Source organism: Patagioenas fasciata, chromosome 3 (genome assembly GCF_037038585.1).
Source record: "Patagioenas fasciata isolate bPatFas1 chromosome 3, bPatFas1.hap1, whole genome shotgun sequence".
NCBI lineage: Eukaryota > Metazoa > Chordata > Aves > Columbiformes > Columbidae > Patagioenas > Patagioenas fasciata.
In genome coordinates, this window is record NC_092522.1 from 10,439,995 (window position 1) to 10,457,206 (window position 17,212).

The following is a 17,212-nucleotide window of genomic DNA, read 5'->3' on the forward strand; positions in this document are numbered from 1 at the left end:
TCAGTTTGAGAACACAGCTAACACTGTTTCAAGTCAAAAATTGGAGTAAAAAAGGAGATTGATAAGAAGTGTAAACTAGACAATGCACTGAAATGGGATGAGACAAAGGTAAAGTGAGATCACAAGAAGTCACTGTTACACTTAATGGTCAGTCTTTGCACTATCAACATGTGTTCTAAAAAGAACAAAATAGTCAAAATCCTTGTGACTAACAGTAAAAAAACCCCAAATAATCAGGGTTGCAATAACAGTCTTAGCTAAACATAAAAAAGAGGTTCTCTTACTGTTTAGATCTCACCTGAATGACATAAAGGAACGTTTCAGCTGTGTCTTAGGAGATGAACATATATACAAACTACCGTAGGACATATCAGGATGTGTATTTGCAGCATGTCAGCTGTAGTGTATGTGTTTGCTCCCAGAGCAAATATAACATGCTTATCCCTTAGTAAAAGGGAATAAACCACTGGGCATTTTTCCTGGGAGAAATGGTAATTACTGCACAGTAGGTGATGTGTATTAAGCTCACACCCCAGTTTATGTGTAGTGATTTGTTCATAAGCCCACATCCTTATAAGAAAGATGCTTCAGAGAAAGCCACAATAAAACAATATTGAAGGTCTACAGTTTAATTGACAGGGGAAAAGAAATCATTAAAGGCAGAAATTCTTAAAACTGCAAATATGATCAAATGAAGCAATAATCCTTTGACTAGATTAAATACATCAGGGCAGAGTCCAACATTTTACATTGATTAATTCATTTTAAGCTAAAACTGGAAAAGTGGTTCTACACTGGCTTACTTACATCACTCTAGTGTCCAGTGCAGGTGGTCATGGCAAGCAAAAGTTTCACCCTGCTTGCCCTGAGATGTCCACAGTGTGGGTACCTGTGGCTGAACTAGACCCCTTTATAAAGCAAAACTCTCAGTGTTCCAAATCAGGTGAGCCAAATCCCACTCTTATTGCATAGACATGCACGACTTGAAACTCATGGTAGTCAGAACACTACTCAAATGATATCGACACATGTAGTGACTTGATGAACTCAGCCAAGAAGCCATGCTTTTGAGATCCACCCTCAAAAGACAGCATCATATAAAGAGCAGAAGTAACCTAATGAAATGCACAAGAATGGCTCATGTGTGCCCTGTTCAAACTGTGCAACTTATTCACAACGTTTTAAAAAATATTTTTGCTACTTTAAACTTCGCTCAAACCTTAAAATATTTTCTTAAGAGAGTGCACAACTATGAATACCTGCTTCTGCAACTCCATATGATGGATAACTGCACCTGCACATCAATCTGTTGATAAATACACATTATCATATCTGAGCAAAACTTGCTGATAACTCACACACAGTATTCAATCAAATATTACTAGAAGGAATGCCAGCAACGTTTCCTAAAGGTAAAAAATCAGGGCAACAATATCTTCAACCTATGCTGCATGTTTTAACTTTTAATTTGCTTTTAAGTGTGTCCTGGAAATGAGAGTCAAATGCTTGTTGAAATCAGCTACATTTTAAGGGGTAATGCAAATGTTTTTTGCGATTATTTCAACACTATGGATCAAGTGCTGTGACCCTAACTAGGACAGAATTCTTTCTTTTGTTCATTGGCTCAACAGTAACTACAGGTTTGGCCTTAGATGGAGAGCATTGCAGATCAGCATTCAGTGACCTCTGGCTTATTATTAAAAGATTTCACAAAATCCTACACACAGGTTAAAATTAAAAGACCTAAAAGTATCATTTGCTAGAAACTTTTATAGGTAGAATTTTGTAGCGGGTCAACTAGAACCCACTTGACTGCTCATTCTCTCTCCTCCTGTCATCTAGGAAACAGTTTTTTTCCCCCTCTGCATCCTTCTATGTCCCACAGGAGGGAAGATCCCTGCGAGGGTCCCCACCTGAACCCAATCAGGTTACTCCCCATGGGGTCTCTGAAACGCTTTAGGACCAGCTTTTACGTCAAGTGTAGGTCACCACTTCGTGAGCCTCTCTGTGACAAATTAAATTGCTAGGACGGTGACTCAATGACACTGCTCTTCAAGCTGCAGCCACAGCTACCGTCTCTGTAACAAAGACACTAGTATTTTCTAAAGGATTTAATGGTGGTGGGAAGTGCATTTGGGGGTCTGAACATACAACACTTAAGGGGAGCTTATTTCCCTCTTCAAGCTGATTTTACACTAAGGAGTCAACACAGGTTCCTCTGCTTCCCCTTAATCATTACTCACAGCTGAGAACACAGGACTCCAGTCTATACTGGAACTAATTAACTAATTTTTTTTAATTGCAGTTCTCTACACTGATATTTTGAAAAAAAGAAAAAAAGACACCTGCAGTTTGGCACTCCAAGGGTCAAACACACAATAATTTTGCATGGTTAAGTAATAAAGCCACAGGGGTAGGAGTGACAAGAGGAGAGGTAGAAGCATTACGCAGAAACACCAGCTGCTCCTGTGCCAGATTCTGGAAACATTACTTGCCCCAGCTCCACTGAGAAAGACTGCTCATGATAGTAATCACTCTGGCACTACCCATCTGCACTATCAGCCTTCTAGTTCCCAGAGGATCTCCAAAAATCACCCTGCCCTTCAACCCACTTGCCTTTTGTAACACAAACATATTGTGACACATCCCTTGAAACAAAACAAAACAAAAAAATCCACCACAACATTACGCATACCACTTTTCCGTTGGCAGAGGATGAAAGAACGAGTCCCATGTGAAAGATATTTAGTTATGCCATTTGTCGCACTACTGGCAGGCACAGTCGTGATGGTGATGTGAGCAGAGTAACAAACAGCACAGAATAAAAATGTAACTTCTAGAAAGCATAATGATTGGCATCCCTATAAACCACTGATAATTTTATATTACTTTTATTAATACTAACATCAGCAACACATTACTTTTCCATAAGAAATATAAGGAAAACGAGAGAGTATTTGTTCTTGTACTGCTCTCCTTAGGACTATCCTAGAAGGACTCTGGGGTTTGGTACTGGGTTGTAGCTCTGTTTTCATTTGCGGTGTAACACACTGCAGGGAGCTCAGGAGTCTACATACAAGGCAAAGAAACATATTGGTAGAGTAAATGCTGGTTTAAACGAAAGGGGGTGGCAGTGCCAGCATAACAGTTACCCTCATGTCTCAGGTGCATTGCAGGAAACTTACTCTGGTCATACGCAACTTCAAAATTTTCATTCCCCACCCAAGTAAAAATATATCTGGAGCACTGAAGGTGTGTTGTTGCTTTCTATTTGCATTTGTTGTATATGTTGACATCCCCAAGTAAAATATTTTGCACAAAAATTAACTGATTTTAGAGTTCTGTTGCAACATGACTAAAACACAACCCAAAAGGCAGTCCTCATATGATCATCTGCGTCTTGCCTAATATAAAGCTGTAGAGGCATACTGTTCAAGAGATTATTTTTGGTTTTCCAGATTTCTAATGTCTAGCTGGCTTACTAGATACAGAAGGAATAAGCCTCAATTTGACATGTCAACCATGAAACACAGCTGAAGTTTTTTTCAGGCAAGTTGTTCATATGCACATTCACTCCACTGTACATATAAGATGATTTACACTATGGACTTTTTAAACCACAGCAGCATCCAGAGACAGCTTGCTGATAACCTTCTGCCATACACCACACCCACAGTGTGGACATGGATGCTGGGAGCACTCACGCCTTTAGTTTCACTCCACCCTGCATTTCCAGGGTTAGGTGATTATGGGATTAGGAAGATAGAGGGAAAGTAGCTGGTTTGTGAACAGGCACAAGAAATATCTGTCTAGGAAACAAGTATCTACTGGCAAGTAATCCTCCTTTCTCTTTGAGTAACTGTCAATAAACACATATTCATAGCCTGGGTGTCTCTAAGCACTCTCTCACTAAGTACACAGGTTGCAGGCTTAATAGGAATATCCTTGGAATATCTTTGCCGAATGGCACCTAGCCTCCTAGCATCTGATGGCAAAGTACTCAGGAGGCTCCAGACAACTGCTCTGCAGAGGCTGGAGAAATTCAGTCACAAATTATATGGAAAGAATAGAAAAATACTTCATTTCTGTATGCATAAAAGGTTAATCTCTTGATTTAAGCAGATCACAAGAGAAATGAAACGAATCATGTAACTCTTTAAGCCTGTAGAAGAAAGTCTGCCTTAAACTCCTGAACCTCTCTCATGCTCCCAAGCTCCTGGAGTGGCCGCCAAAAAGGTCACATACACCTAAGGATGCAAAAGCAAACAGTGGGCACAGTCTCAAAGAGCTTCCTAAAAGACGGATGGCAGCAACAAAAGTTCCACTGAGGTCTCAAGAGTAGAAGAAATGTCCTAAATCATGAGGGAATATACCTGCAGCCAAATGGGAAACAAACAGGGCAGCTGTCTGCAGTAGAGTGACAGGGTAAGAAGAGCCTTGATATCATGTAGCTTCAAAACACAGTCCAACAAAAATGGAGGACCCCAAGTAGAGATACTGATCCAATTAGCCAGAGACATATGTAGCAGATTCCAGCTATTGCTGAAGACCAGAAAACTTTTAAACTAATTTGTCTCAGCACCTTTTTTTCCTCCTTAACCTTTCTGTGAAGGAAGAGGACTGGAGGAAAGACATGTCAAGAAGGCCAAGCAATGGAAGATAAACACAAGCAGTGCCCATTCTAGTGAGAAGACACTCCACTCTGGAGTGGAAGAGCCAGCACTTCTTGGAGGTGACTAAAACAATTCCTGGGGAGCCACTAATCATAAAGTAAAAGCTTTAAAAATGTCACACCAGATGTCCCACTCTTTGTCTGACAGCCTGAAACACCTCAAGTATTCCAACTTGGTTCAGTGCTCCAGGGGGACATATTGCTGTCACATGAACCTGACAGAAGCTCCATTCCTCCCAAATAAAATACACCTTACGACACAGTAGGAAGAATCTAGTGACACCCTATTAATCAAAATCACTGTCATGTTGTTGCACATCGACTGCTGGATGATGGTGACATTGTGTGGGAGGAATGTTTGGTACATACCCAACAATTCAGCACTGCTGCCTACAGCTGTATAGACGGAACTTCTTTGGGGACCCAACAGTCCGAGCTATGAGACTGTCCAAGTACACAGTACAGACCCATGGGAACAGAGAAGTGTCAATGACTGTGACTGAAGGTGGCAGTAAAGGTTAGATGACACCAAAGGGACCAGAATCACCTGAAAAAACCTGCCCCACATCTATTGGGAATCTTTTGGGAACATAAGTAGGTTGGAGTCTTGGATGCAGGCTGCTCAGATAGAACTTGACATGAGATGCCAAGCCAACCTGGCACTAAGAAACACCACCAGTTTATAATTTCCTGTCCCTGAGATGAGAAGGAACCAATTCTTAGTCCTTATATTTTGTGGTCAGAAGACCTGCTACCTTCTGCCAGTGCAGGTTCTCCCTGGAAAGAAAAGCTGGGTTTGGAAAACAGCAGTTTACATAGGATGGGACTTGTACAGCTCCCTCCAGGGAGAAGGGAGCTCTTCTTGCTGAAGCAGAGAAGGAAGACAGGAATATAGGTCAAGTGTCTTAGAGCAAGTTGTGTACGGACAACTAGACACATGAGAATAGATGTTTCATATCCCTGGTTATTCTGCCTCCTTCCGTGATCCCAAGGGAATTCACAGCTGAGGAACAGACAGGAAATGAAGCCAAAGATCCAGACACTAGAACCTAATCTGTATATATTGGTATCTACAAAGCTGAAACAACTCACTTCTGCAGCTTTAGAAACACCTGACAACTTTACAGGAGGAAGAAGGGGCTCAGGATAGTGGCTTTATGACTTCAATTGTGGTCTACCTTGACTTCAGTAAAGCGTTTGACAGTCTCCCACAGCACCCTTGCTGCTAAACTGAGCAAGTGCGGTCTGGGCAATCGGGTAGTGGAGTGGACTGCGAATTGGCTGAAAGAAAGAAGCCAGAGAGTTGTGGTCAATGGGGCAGAGTCTTGTTGGAGACCTGTATCTAGTGCAGTGCCTCAAGGGTCAGTATTGGGGCCAGTATTATTCTATATATTTGTCAATGACTTGGATGAAGGAACAGAGTGCACTGTCACCAAGTTTGCTGATGACACCAAGCTGGGAGGAGTCGCTGACACGCCAGAAGGCTGTGCTGCCATCCAGCGAGACCTGGACAGGCTGGAGAGTTGGGCGGGGAAAAATTTAATGAAATATAACAAGGGCAAGTGTAGAGTCTTGCACCTGGGCAGGAACAATCCCAGGTTCCAGTATAAGTTGGGGAATGACCTATGAGAGAGCAGTGTAGGGGAAAGGGACCTGGGGGCCCTGGTGGACAACAGGATAACCATGAGCCAGCACTGTGCCCTTGTGGCCAGGAAGGCCAATGGCATCCTGGAGTATATTAGAAGGGGGGTTGTCAGTAGGTCCAGAGAGGTTCTCCTTCCCCTCTACTCTGCCCTGGTGAGACTGCACCTGGAATATTGTGTCCAGTTCTGGGCCCCTCAGTTCAAGAAGGACAGGGAACTGCTGCTGAGAGTCCAGCGCAGAGCAACAAAGATGACTAAGGGAGTGGAGCATCTTCTGTATGAGGAAAGGCTGAGGGAGCTGGGTCTCTTTAGTTTGGAGAAGAGGAAACTGAGGGGTGACCTCATTAATGTTTATAAATATGTAAAGGGCGAGTGTCACGAGGACGGAGCCAGGCTCTTCTCAGTGACAACCAATGGTAAGACAAGGGGTAACAGATTCAAACTGGAACACAGGAGGTTCCACTTAAATTTAAGAAGAAACTTTTTATCAGTGAGGGGGACAGAGCACTGGAACAGGCTGCCCAGGGAGGTTGTGGAGTCTCCTTCCCTGGAGACATTCAAAACCCGCCTGGATGCCTTCCTGTGTAACCTCATCTGGGTGTTCCTGCTCTGGCAGGGGGACTGGACTGGATGATCTCCAGAGGTCCCTTCCAATCCCTATCATTCTGTGATTCTGTGATTCAGTGGCCCAATACAGAAGACAGAGCAATGTCCCTGTTTGAGAAATACAAGCTGTGAGACTACACCACCGCTGAAACATGACAGGACTTATATCACAATACACATTTGCATTTGTGAAGTCAGAAGGCAAGGAAGCCACATTGTGAGTAAAGATTCAGCTTATCCAAATAAAGAGAATAATGACAGGTAGAAACTGCAGCTCAGACATACAACCTCATTAGACCTGGCATTAGAAATCCCACACCTGGGCTGCTGGGCTGCTTCTGCCCAGTGTGGTTCTTTTCCACCGCCATTACACAGTGGTTTCTGAGGTTTGGTCAAAGGTGGCAAATGCTCCTTGGTATTTTCTGTGGGAAGAAAAGTCTTGGAGCTTTGAACAGGAAAGGTTGAGTACAAACTTGGGACTTGACTATGGATTGGCATTTCAAGCAGTTGCAAACTAAGAAAGTCATATGCCCTTTTTTTTTGATGGCAGCAGATGTAAGCCTGTGTATCTGGACATGGAGTTGAGGACAGCAGAGATGCCTACTGTCTTGATGCTCCTTGCTGGCTTTATGGCTGAAGTCTTATCAGATTAAAAACTTACAGAGGACTTATTTCTCACTCAAACAGAACAAGAATAGGCATGTTGGTCTGAAAAGAGGGCTAACACCTACCACGTGGTGCAAGGCGCAATGCCAGAAGACAGAACTGAGGAAACCATAAAAGCAAAAAAGGAAGAATGAAAGAGATACAATTAAATTACAATAAAAAAAGATTAGTGCTAACCAAGAGTAGCTGTGATGCAGAGAAGATTGCAGTGAAGGAAGTTAAGATATAAACCAGCATCCATATGGAAAAATGCTTGATAGTCTATGTTGCTCATTGTGTTGGTTCAGCTGGGACAGAGTTGATTTTCACAGGAAGCTGGAAGGGGCCACAGTCAGGACAGCTGATCCAACTTAGCCAAAGCGGTATTCGATACCATATGACATCATGCTCAGTATGAATCTGCGGAAGCTGGCTTGGGGAGGGTCTCACTGCCTGGGGAATCTCTACTGCACAGGTCTCCATTGTTCCAGGACTGGCTGTTCAATCACAAGCTGCAGCCCAGGGTCTCCACTCTTCCAGGATCAGCTGTACCAGATCTGAGTTCACAACTGCTGCTTGGGAATGGGCTGGGCATCGTTTTTAAGGGCTGGTGAGCGATTGCATTGTGTATCCCTTGCTTTGTATATTCATCCATTGTTAATATTGTTATTGTGTATCCTTTCCTTTTTGCTGTTCTGTTAAACTGTTTTCAACCCATGAGTTTTTAAGTTTTGTTTTGCCGATTCTCTTCCCCATCCCACCAGGGAAGCCAGGGGGAGGGAAAGGGTAGGAGTAAGCGTGTGGCCTCATGGTCCCAGTTACCTGCTGGGGCCAAACAATGACACTCATTTATACCACATGAGTAGCAGTAACGCATCTGATAGGTCTGAAAGTCTCTGGTTCGACTCTTAGCTGGTAGCCCCCAGTGGCAAATACACATAAGGATGCAACTCAAAGGATAAATCAATTTTCTAGTGGCAACTGGATCACTGCTACTGCTACCTCAGTACTGCATGCAATGATTATATTAAATCAAAACATTTTTCATTTGTAGCCCTACAATAAAAAAATCATGTTTCATTAAGCATTTGCAATTAATGATGAATTATGTAACAGAAATCTATTACCTTCTACATCGGGGTCTCCAAATGGATTTAATTCTGCTGTGTCAGGGTCAGCGAAAGGGTTTGTACTAGAGTTGGTCAGGTCTTGTTCCTCTTCGTCCAGAAAATTAAGCTTATTGATAAGTTCTAGAAACAAGTTGGAATATTGTTTTAATATAGATACAAGCTGTTCATCTAATGTATTTCAAGCTCAAAAAGTTTTGTATCAACAGTCCCTCAAAACACTGCACCAGGGTATGGCACAAACTGTACAGCTAAGCTAATGCACCTCAGCAGTACACCAAGAAAGGAGAATTTAAAAAAGAAAAACAAAACAAAACAAAACAAAACAAACAAACAAACAAAAAACTTCTCTTCACTGATCAGAACATAATAGAAGGCTTTCTTAGTAGTGATTTCTCTTCATTAAGTAAAAGTTGCAGAACATCTAACAAGCTAAATGCAGCAATTTCTTTTTGGTTGTTCACACACATGTTAACTACTGGCAGAGAATTTTAAGTTTTGGATACAACATGCATGTAAAATCAGAGGGGACATTCTGTCAAGTTAGAGAGGTCAACTATTATTGACTCCACAACTAATGTTTTAGACTTGGGGTTTGTTTTTCGTATTGTTGTTTGTTTTGGTTTGTAATTTTTTTTCTTTCTTGTTCATTATCAGATGGCAAACTGAGCTGTAGAGGAACATAGGCTCTTTATCGTGTCACTACCTGTTGGATGTACTACAAATTACTGAGAGTTATGCTGGGTGGAAGCACAGAGATAAAACTGACAGCTGAATACAAGCAGGAGTCAAAAGGTAACAGGTCTTAGTAAATACAGACAATCGGAAACAGAAAGAAAGGAGGAAAGCTCATAGACCTTCAGAGGAACTGGCTGATTTAGCTGAAGGCATATTTGCTCGCTTTATGCAGTCATCTTGATCTTCATCTAAGCTGCTCAGAGCATTCAACTGGTTTACAATTTCTGTAAATAGAAGCCAGTCAAGACAAACGTAAGGCAAGGGCATTTAATGAAACAGAAGTGGAACGAACACTGTTACTAGAAAGAGAGAAAGGGAGAGAGAGGGTAAGAGAAGACACTTAGAGTTAATTAAAATAATACATTTAGAACAAGTCCTTACAAGGATGTACCTACAGCAAAGCACCTGTGTAGGCGCCTCAGTGACAATTTAATAAGAAACCCAGGCAACAGACAAACAAAACCTTGTTGGGTTCCTGGTGTTAGCAACAGCAATTAGTTGTGTGAGTATGCACACCAGTTCAAAACTTGAGTGTACAAGATATGATTTAAAGAGCTTCCCTGGTCATGAAGAAAACCTGAACTTTAAACCACTGTTAATCAACACAAAACAGCCCCAGAACAATTTACCTCCCTCCCAAACCCTTAAGGCTAAAGAAAACTAATACTTAGACATACATTTTATATAGTTTATTTATTTATACACACACACTCTATTTAAAATTTACAGTCAGTCACCATTAAATTCTGACCTATGACAAGTTGATTTATTTAATAGTTCTAAAAGATACGATCAGTATTGTGCTATAGGAATGCATTCTGAATGTATATATTGCTTGAATTTGCCACTATAATGCTATGTAAGTAATATCTTAATGTTTTATAAAATCCTATTTCACCTTCTATCCGTAGTGGAGAACTCTGAATTTCCACAAACTAATAATTTTAAAAATGTATTAATGTTTACTTCTAGTCAAGACATTGATGCTGCCATAATTTTTGAAGGAAAGAAAGAAAGAAACAAAAAATAATTACGTCTTAGTGGTTTCTGCTTAAGGGGAAAAATTCATCTGTGATTCTTTGCTAAAATCTTATCCACAGCATCTGACAAATGCAGTTTCTATAGTAATGGGGATTGAGCCTGGAGCATCTCTGAAAGCCCTCAGGCACAGGTTTCTGTGGAGAAGGGACAGCCTTCCTTGTTCTTCTAGCTGACAAACAGGCAGGAGGAACCTGTGCAGGAGAGATGATCCTGCTAGTTGAATACCATTGCCCCTCTGGCAGGTTTTTTCATCTCCTGTCTTCTCCCAACAAAATAAATGGATAATGTCTTCTGGTATCACCAGCAAAGCTAAAGCTAGGTAGATGCCTTTACTGCACACTTATCATGCCAATCATTCTTGGATTTCCTTTAAACTTCCATTTCTTGAGTACACAAGAAGTTACTCCTTCATAAGGCTTTTAGTTTGCTGGTGTTTTGAACTTGACTTTTCTTATATGGCTTTTGTTCGTGAAAGGAAACCTTTGTCACTGACTCTCATAAAGTAATCTTCATTCTATGAATTAGTTACAAGGAGCAAGATATGAGGCTGAGGTAAAAACTGAGTAGTACTGTGACTGTCCGAATTCATGTTGGTGCCCACAGCCACCCAGAACTTCCTAGCTCATGCTTTTTCACAGGGCAACATCTTCATCAGTTGACACACTGACACAACTTTTAATTTCCTGCCTTCACAGACAGCATAAAGAACCTGAAGCCAAAAGCAGAGTCCAGAACCTGGAAATATTTCAGTTATATGGTTAAAAACTTCTTTTCCAAATTTAAACTGCTTTGCACAGATATGGCAATCTGCAAATTACCAAGTAAAATTATCTGTTCTGCCAATACCTATTGGACAAAAGCTATGCTGACAATGACAAAGCCACAGCAGAATTCCTCTTAACTGCACCTCCTCATCTTGACCTTAAAGCAAAAATGTACTTAGATGAGATCACATTTCTATATACAGAGAGTTATTTCAGCATCCTCATTTTCTTATTTTTAGCTCCAACAAACAAGACTATTGTCCTAAAAATAACACCAAAACTGCCCCAACTTAACTTTATAAAATCATATCATCTTAGAGATCTGAAGAATATAATATATATTCTATATTACATATAGAATATATCTTCTGTGAATTCTAAAAATTCAAGTCACAATGGAAAATACCTTGCTGTACTCAAATAAAACACAGTTGACCTTATAAAACAGTAGTACAACTGAATTACTAGTTTAAAACAGGTTGGGATGCTGACATGATTTACAACTTATTTTGCCAAAATGTGAAAAAAAAAACCAAAACCAAAACAATTACAACTTAGTTTTTATTGTCAGAAAAGAACAAATTAAGTTCAGAGTTTTAAAAAGAGGGAATTCTTTGATGTGGTCTCAATCACCTGGTCCCATCTGCCAAACTAAACACCTGTATGCGCTACAATGTTTCTCATTACAATATTAAATGGTTTATGTCATATTTTGGAGTGTGGAAATGGTAGGTTGGAGATTTATGTCCTATATTATCTTTTATAAATCTCAGTATCTACAAACGTACATTAGCTTGTTCTACAAGTATGTCATATAAATCACCAGGTTTGTTTTTTCATTGTTCTCTCTTGTGTTTTTTTTTTTTTTTTTTAAAGCAGCTTGGTGCTGACAAAGAAGATTAAAGGTATCAGAAGTTTACATGGGAGGTATGGTTTTGCAAATGGCAACAAAGGGTTACACATATTGCTCTCCAGAACCCTGCTCTTGAAATACACTGGCATTCAGACTCCTACAATAGGCACATGGGCATGTTGCTGACTCCATGTGGTACCCCAGGACAGTCACTGTGCTCCTGTGCAGATGGGGCAGGAGGTAACTATCAACTTCAGCATGAGGCTCTAAGTATCAATTAAAAAATTAAGAGAAGTAAAGTATTTACTACTACCCTAGGTTTGTGAGCTATGAGCCACTTTTTTTCAAGTACACTAGGATGACTTGTCTTCAACTGAAGACTAAGGACGGGATAATTCCGGGAGGTTTAAATTCATCTATATTAATTGTGTGGAAGCAAAATATTTGAAACGTATTTCATGGCCACAAACATCATCTTCAAGTTTACATAAAACAGAACAGTTAGGTGGAGACACAGCTTTTACACACAAAAAATTTAAAGAAGAAATATTGGGCAGGAAGGGGAATAGTCAGAGATGAAGGGAGATGAAAGTGGTAGTTTAAATGGAAAACATCTTTTAGTCTGATCTTAAGGTCAGTTGTATGGCAACAGCTCACATGTTGACCACACCAAATTCCACAGTGCTTTTGAGGTAGGTCAGTATTGTGCCACTTATTTCATCGTTGAAGAAACAGAGGCACAGATACTTACCCAAAGTTAGGCAATGCTTCGAGGAAGAGAAACAGCATTTCCTAACTCACCTGCACCACCTAGAGCCCCAGTGAGCAGGTCTCTTCTGTTCTCCTAGTAGTGGACATATATTTATTCATCTATAAAACCATAACTTTGAACCCAATAAAGAAATTAATTAACTTTTGCATGGTGAAAAAAAGGAACAATGTCCCTGACAAAGATCTGCATTAGCTCCCGTAGCTGTGGCTTGAGAATGACAGTGTTTCAGTTGTCAAGTCATCCAACGTTTCTGTGAGAAGACCTTGAGTTAAAAGATAATAACCCCTTCTGCTTTATTACCTGCACTTCTTCAAAGCTCGCTTACAAACATTAACCATGACATACTCCCATCGTTTCTGTGATGTAGTTATAGGCAGTATCCCCATTTTACAGTTGGGAAAACAGGCACACAGAGGCAAAGTGATTTGCCGTGGGGGACTCTGAGTCAGTGAAGGCATTCCAGCTTGTTCGGCTGCCAACACCCTAACATGGCAACAGATGAGAAAATGTTGGGAGCAGCAAGCTTTCAAAAGGGTTATGTAACTTCCCCAATTAACTTTATGGGACTCTGTGAACATAATTATTTTTGAAAGAAATTTAAAAGGAGTACTTTACTACATCAGTTTTGTTCCATTTCCTTCTTTCTACATTTCTTCCTATTTTTCTATACTGATTCCCACTTCTTTCCCCCTTGGTTCCTCAGCTCTTCTTCTTGTGTTAGTTTTTCCAGTTCATTATATTTATTACAGGAGTCTCTCCAACTGCCAATGAAATCAGTCTTGAATACATGTTGAAATACATACTTCACATTTTATTATTAATGTTTACTTACTGCCCTATGTCTTATGCTCTCCCATTGTCCTGGTTTTGTTAAAAACAAGTTTCTCTTTTAGTGAATTTGCCTGTCAGCTAAAGCCTTCATGTTAGCTGCATTTTCCTGGAGAACCCAACACATGTTTTGGTTAAACCTAGCAATGGAATGCAAACTTATTGATAAGCACGGATGGACATCTCGCGAGAGGGGCAACGAGAAAACTGATGACCGAGAGACTGACCAATGGTGTATAACATTCCATTCACGTGAATACTTCATATAAAAGTGGGAGATCACAAGGATCTCGCCCCTTTTTTTTCCTCATGGCTGACATTAGGAGAGGACCTTGCTGGTCGTCCCTGCGAACTGAGGCCTAGTGAGAGACTGAATCCAGCTCCGGTTGGCTACAGAGTCTAATCCAGGACTTTGGGTGCTGGCTCTGCAGCTGCTGAGACTTACAAGATTGGTTTTGTATATTTTGTATTATTTTCTCTATTCTTATTAGTAGCATTAGCGAAACATCTTTAACTTTTCCAGCTCTCTTCTCTCTGTCCTTCTTTCCCTCCCGATTGTCTGTCCTGAGTGGGAAGCGGGGAGAGGGAGGGACAACAGGGGGAAGTGGGGGGGAGAGGAGGTTAACAATACCTATGCCAGGGTTTGATTGTCACCCCGCAATCTTAACCCTCGACACCCATTTGCTTGGGAAACAACGTGCACTTCTTCAACATTCCTCGTATCCCCCTCCTTGTCTAACGTGGGAAAAGTTAGCCAGAATAACGAAGGACTTCCTGTGTTGTAGCCAACACAAGAAGTCGTCCAAGGCTGACCTTTTCCCCTGCTCAGGTTCCCTTAATGCTGCACCTACAAAAAACCCAACTCAAACCTCCCATCTTGTATCATCAGAACAGGCTGAACAATGAACAGATATGGTGCAGTTTGGAAGTATTTCTTACTTCTGCCTTTCAAGTAGGTATCAGAGTGTTTGCTTAGAACAGATACTTTTGGCCTTTACAACAACAGACGGAAAAGCTGAAATGCCTCTGAAAGAACTTGAGCTAGGGTCTTGTGTTGCAACATCAGACAGCTCACCATTCCCCATCCACCTCCAGGGATGTTCATTACAGAGCCAAAGGACAGTGGACAGACTCGACTAATCTACATCAACCTTTTGTTTGTTCAGGAACGATTTGTTGGCTTGCGTAGATGCTGAATACTGTAAAATCAATAAAGCTAAGGAGCAAGATCTGCAGTAGTTGTCAACTACTGTCCTTCTGCACATGAGTTTTCCATAGCAGTATCTAGGCGTATCTTAATGAAACACTTCTGCACAATACTTTATATAGAGACTTTATGTAGCCTCTCCTTTACGTGCCCTTGTCTGTGATTATCGGATGGCCTGGCAAATACATTAGGTTTTGTTTGGTGTTCTGACACACACCTCCATTATTCTGGTTACACTGGGAGAAGGAGAAAACCTTGCAGAATGATTTCAGTGTGACCAGACTGGTATTTCTCTGCTCTCTGACCAAGAATATGTTATCTCTGTCTCTGAAATATTTAATTCTGGACTTTCCAATCTGTTCTGTGCCAGACACATACAGTATAAGTAGCGATTTGGTCAGGGTACAAAATGTTTAATTGAACATGTAAAGCATGGAGAAAACGTATTTGCATCCCTTCACAACACTAAATATAACTAAGTAACAACTGCTTCAGGCTGAACCTTTGGATGGCAATAAAAGCTCAAAAAGAAGAGATGTAACTAGTGTTTTGTAACACTGAACCAACATTCTTCAGGATTTTTAAGAACAGATCTGACAATTCAGTTCTCTGCTTGGGATGTTCTTCCCCACTTTAGAGAAGTATCCCATTGTTTCAACAGACGTTTTTAAAGAACATTGGCAGCACGAAGGCTGCCACCATAAGTTAATTTGTCTTTTACTGATTCTTTTACACTAAGAGTTCCCACAGAACACATCTGAAGCAGTGCTATATAATGATCTCCACCAACAGTTTAACATCATCACATCCTGAGCTGACTTGCATCGATTCGTTCAGCTATCCTGGACACACTACGAATTTTCATCAGTAAGCAATTCAAATGTAGTTATACTATGTCACTTCAAACAACCTTACTATCAAATTCCGTTCAAGTCCTTTAGCGGTCTCGTGATTGCATTTCCACAAGGCACCCCCAACCAAAAGGCTGCCTGGAATTACCATGTTATTGAGCAGAACCTCAGCACCTACCCACGCCACAACTCATTTCGCAGTTATTCTCACAAACTGTCTTCATTATTTCACTTCAGCTCATCCTCTTGCCTTCTCGCTCACTGACCCTTTCCCTCTATATCTTTACTCCTCTGTTCACGCTGCTTCTTTGCTTCCCTAAAATGCTAACTACTTAGTGCATTCTCTCCTAAGAACAGAACACAAACATATCAATGCTCTTCACACACAAATTAATGCTCTTAAATTCACAAATACTAAACTTTGCTGAGTTATGGATGGGTCCCTCTTCAAACTACCCTAAATTTTGTTTTGGTTTGGATTTTTTAATAATTAAATACAAATACAGCTTAAGGACAAAATTTATGGAACTCAGCTGGCAATTGGCAAAGGAAACTATATTTTACCACCCCTGAAGCAAAACCAACCTGTAATTTTTGCAGCCTTTTCCTCTTGATTCACTCTGTTTTCTTCATCTTCTTCATTGTCTTCCTCAAAATCATCTAGATTTCCAATATCAGCTTGTTTCATACTCATCAAACTAGCCAGGCTTTGCATGTCTTCATCCCTAAATAACAAATTTCAAACGAGGCATTAACATGCAGTCTGTTAATACCACATCTGATACTACTGCATTATTAAAATCCTTTAAATATTTTTATGCTTGCTTTTCTCCAGGGAATCTCTGATGTCAGATCTGATCTTGAACATAGTGAAAGAACAAAATAAATACATTTGTGTAATAGTTTCTAAAGGGAAAATTTCCCATTAACAAAATTCTACAAGGTAAAATCAATCCTGCTGTGCATTAAGATTCAGTTTAATAACTGCTGCTTAAAATTTTAAAGCAGTCCAGAAATACTAGTAAACACTTATCTGGTCTCCTTTGTTTGAAATGAAAATGTTTGGTCAGACTTATTGTGCATGTGACATCTATCACTACATTCATTCAGAACTCTTGACACTGTTACTGAAATTAAAATCCCATTTCTAAATATCTGAATTCAATACCAAGGTAAAAATATAATAATATTACATATCAATGGCCAATAACAATTCTTATTTCACCGTATCTCATACATACATCTGTCACATAACTGTACATTTCATATCAAATATATGTTTGATGAAAAGATAACAGCAGTCATAGACTCAGAGAAATGTATGATCTATGTTTGCTTCATAAAAAACCCTAAGATTTTTGAAGAACATGATGTCATTCTGGAAGCAACAGCAGTCTTATCTCTTTTCTTTTAAAAACACTTCAATTTATTGGGATTAATCATTTTTTTTTAGCACCTTCAAATA

The 17,212-nt window shown here is 40.3% G+C and overlaps 1 protein-coding gene across 13 annotated transcripts in view; it reads right to left on the reverse strand.

The window, feature by feature from the left end:
• EHBP1 (EH domain binding protein 1) overlaps positions 1 to 17,212 on the reverse strand; it is a 223,938-nt gene that overhangs the window by 119,512 nt on the left and 87,214 nt on the right. For 10 of the 13 annotated variants that reach the window (XM_065834135.2, XM_071805753.1, XM_065834143.2 and 7 more), the window contains exons 7-9: positions 16,333 to 16,472; positions 9,551 to 9,655; positions 8,694 to 8,816 (exon numbers count right to left, since the gene is read on the reverse strand). In XM_065834135.2, the coding sequence (XP_065690207.1) occupies positions 8,694 to 8,816; positions 9,551 to 9,655; positions 16,333 to 16,472 (368 nt within the window). The remainder of the gene's footprint in view (positions 1 to 8,693; positions 8,817 to 9,550; positions 9,656 to 16,332; positions 16,473 to 17,212) is intronic. The other 3 variants (XM_065834144.2, XM_071805752.1, XM_065834138.2) reach the window with 1 other exon arrangement.